This window comes from Amphimedon queenslandica, unplaced genomic scaffold (assembly GCF_000090795.2).
Source record: "Amphimedon queenslandica unplaced genomic scaffold, v1.1 AMPQUscaffold_7953_Cont20100, whole genome shotgun sequence".
NCBI lineage: Eukaryota > Metazoa > Porifera > Demospongiae > Haplosclerida > Niphatidae > Amphimedon > Amphimedon queenslandica.
This window is the reverse complement of record NW_003551767.1, coordinates 1-1,860: the sequence shown is the minus strand read 5'-3', so window position 1 is coordinate 1,860 and position 1,860 is coordinate 1. Positions and strand designations below refer to the sequence as shown.

The 1,860-nt window shown below is 31.5% G+C and overlaps 1 protein-coding gene across 1 annotated transcript; it reads left to right on the top strand.

Moving 5' to 3' along the window:
- Positions 1–260: 260 nt before the first annotated feature.
- LOC100639929 (acetoacetyl-CoA synthetase-like) lies at positions 261–1,609 on the top strand (the record flags this gene model as incomplete). The annotated part of the gene is made up of 7 exons (XM_003391597.2): positions 261–390; positions 470–595; positions 734–803; positions 852–910; positions 959–1,058; positions 1,117–1,216; positions 1,363–1,609. Coding segments are annotated over 7 exons (723 nt in total), but the record flags the coding sequence as incomplete, so codon positions are not given.
- Between the last annotated feature and the right edge of the window lie 251 nt (positions 1,610–1,860).

Here is a 1,860-nt window from a genome sequence, read left to right as displayed (position 1 = left end):
AAGAAGACCCTCAAATAACGAGTTGTCAATTATTATTATTATTATTATTATTATTATTATTATTATCAAAAACAAGAACTAATTAGAGCTAATAATAGAGAAAAACAAAAAAGGGAAAGGAGAGGGAAAGGCCCTATGAGGAAAAAATAAAATAAAAATAAAACAAGGAAACTATACATGTATTATTATTATTATTTATTATTATTATTATTATTATTATTATTATTATTATTATTATTATTATTATTATTATTATTATTATTATTACTATTTTAGGTGGTACAGATATCATATCTTGTTTTGCTGGTCAGAACCCGACCCTCCCAGTACACAGAGGGGAGATACAGTACAGGAACATTGGAATGGCAGTTGAATGCTGGGACAGAAATGGTAAGAATAATTACCACAAAAACATAATATATAATATATAATGTATACTTGTTGTTTGTTTACATTATTTGTTTACAAGGTAAGCCTGTTTATGATGAGAGTGGTGAGTTGGTGTGTACTAAACCTTTTCCTTCAATGCCGACTCATTTTTGGAACGACGAGGACTCTATCAGATACCAAAAATCATACTTCTCAGTTTATTCAGGTAAAAACAACAACAACAAACAACTAAACAATAACAACACACATAGTAACAACAACACCAATAACAAAAATAATAACAAAATTAATAATAATAACAAAAATAATAATAATGACATATATATAATAATTATACTTGTAGGTGTGTGGGCTCATGGTGATTTTTGTAAGATTAGTTCAAGAACTGGTGGGATTGTAATGCTGGGGAGGAGGTAAAGTAGCAGCTGCTTTATTTCTTTTGAATTTATTTTATTTTCTAGTGATGGAACGCTCAATCCTAGTGGCGTGAGGTTTGGAAGTGCCGAGATTTATAACATCAGTAAAATAATAAATGATAATAATAGTAATTATTATTATTTTATAATAGTTGAGAAGTTTGATGAAGTAAAGGACAGTTTATGTGTCGGGCAATTGATTGGATCTGATGAGCGAGTGATTCTCTTTATTAAAATGAACCCTGGCTATACGTAAGGGAACAAACTAGCAATGGGTATGCCCCTTTAATCTTCCTCTAATTATTGATAGTTTTAATGATGAGTTTGTTAAGAAAGTAAAGACGTTCATTAGAGGAGAGTTATCTGCACGACATGTTCCAGCTATCGTTTTAGAAACTAGCGATATACCAGTAAGGAAGATACATATCTATTTAAATTTGCTTGTTAAGCTCAAAATTTTGACCCTCAATTGCAGTCAAAATCCAACCTTTTTGAAAAATCTTTGCTGATTTTCTAGCAATATATTTAAAGTATATATTTTATGTTTTCTTGTTAGTATACAATGAATGGGAAGAAAGTTGAAGTTGCTGTCAAGAAGATTCTCTCTGGGGAAGAAGTGAAGGAGAGGGGAGCACTATCTAATCCTGAGTCTCTTGATCTTTATTATAACATACCGCAACTTATTATTAAATAAATATATTTATATATTCGTATTAGAGATCTATTATCATTGCTATTGCTACATAAACAGGTTTTATTATTCTTTCATATAAATAATTAGTAAAAGCTCAGTAAACTAGCTATAGTTTTCAGTATACTACCCTGCATGAAACTTCTGGGTTCCGTATACTTACAATATACGGAGAATGCTATTTTTATTACAGGCAAGTGAATTAGTCAGGCGGAGCCTGACCCTCCGCCTGACTACAAGTGGATGAGAAATCACTCCAATCCCTGGCTCCGTATACTCACCTCATTGTGGCATGTGGAGAACCCCATCTCTCTCCCACTCGTTTTTAAGATCAGCTTAAACTGCAAAGAAGGTAGCTTGGAG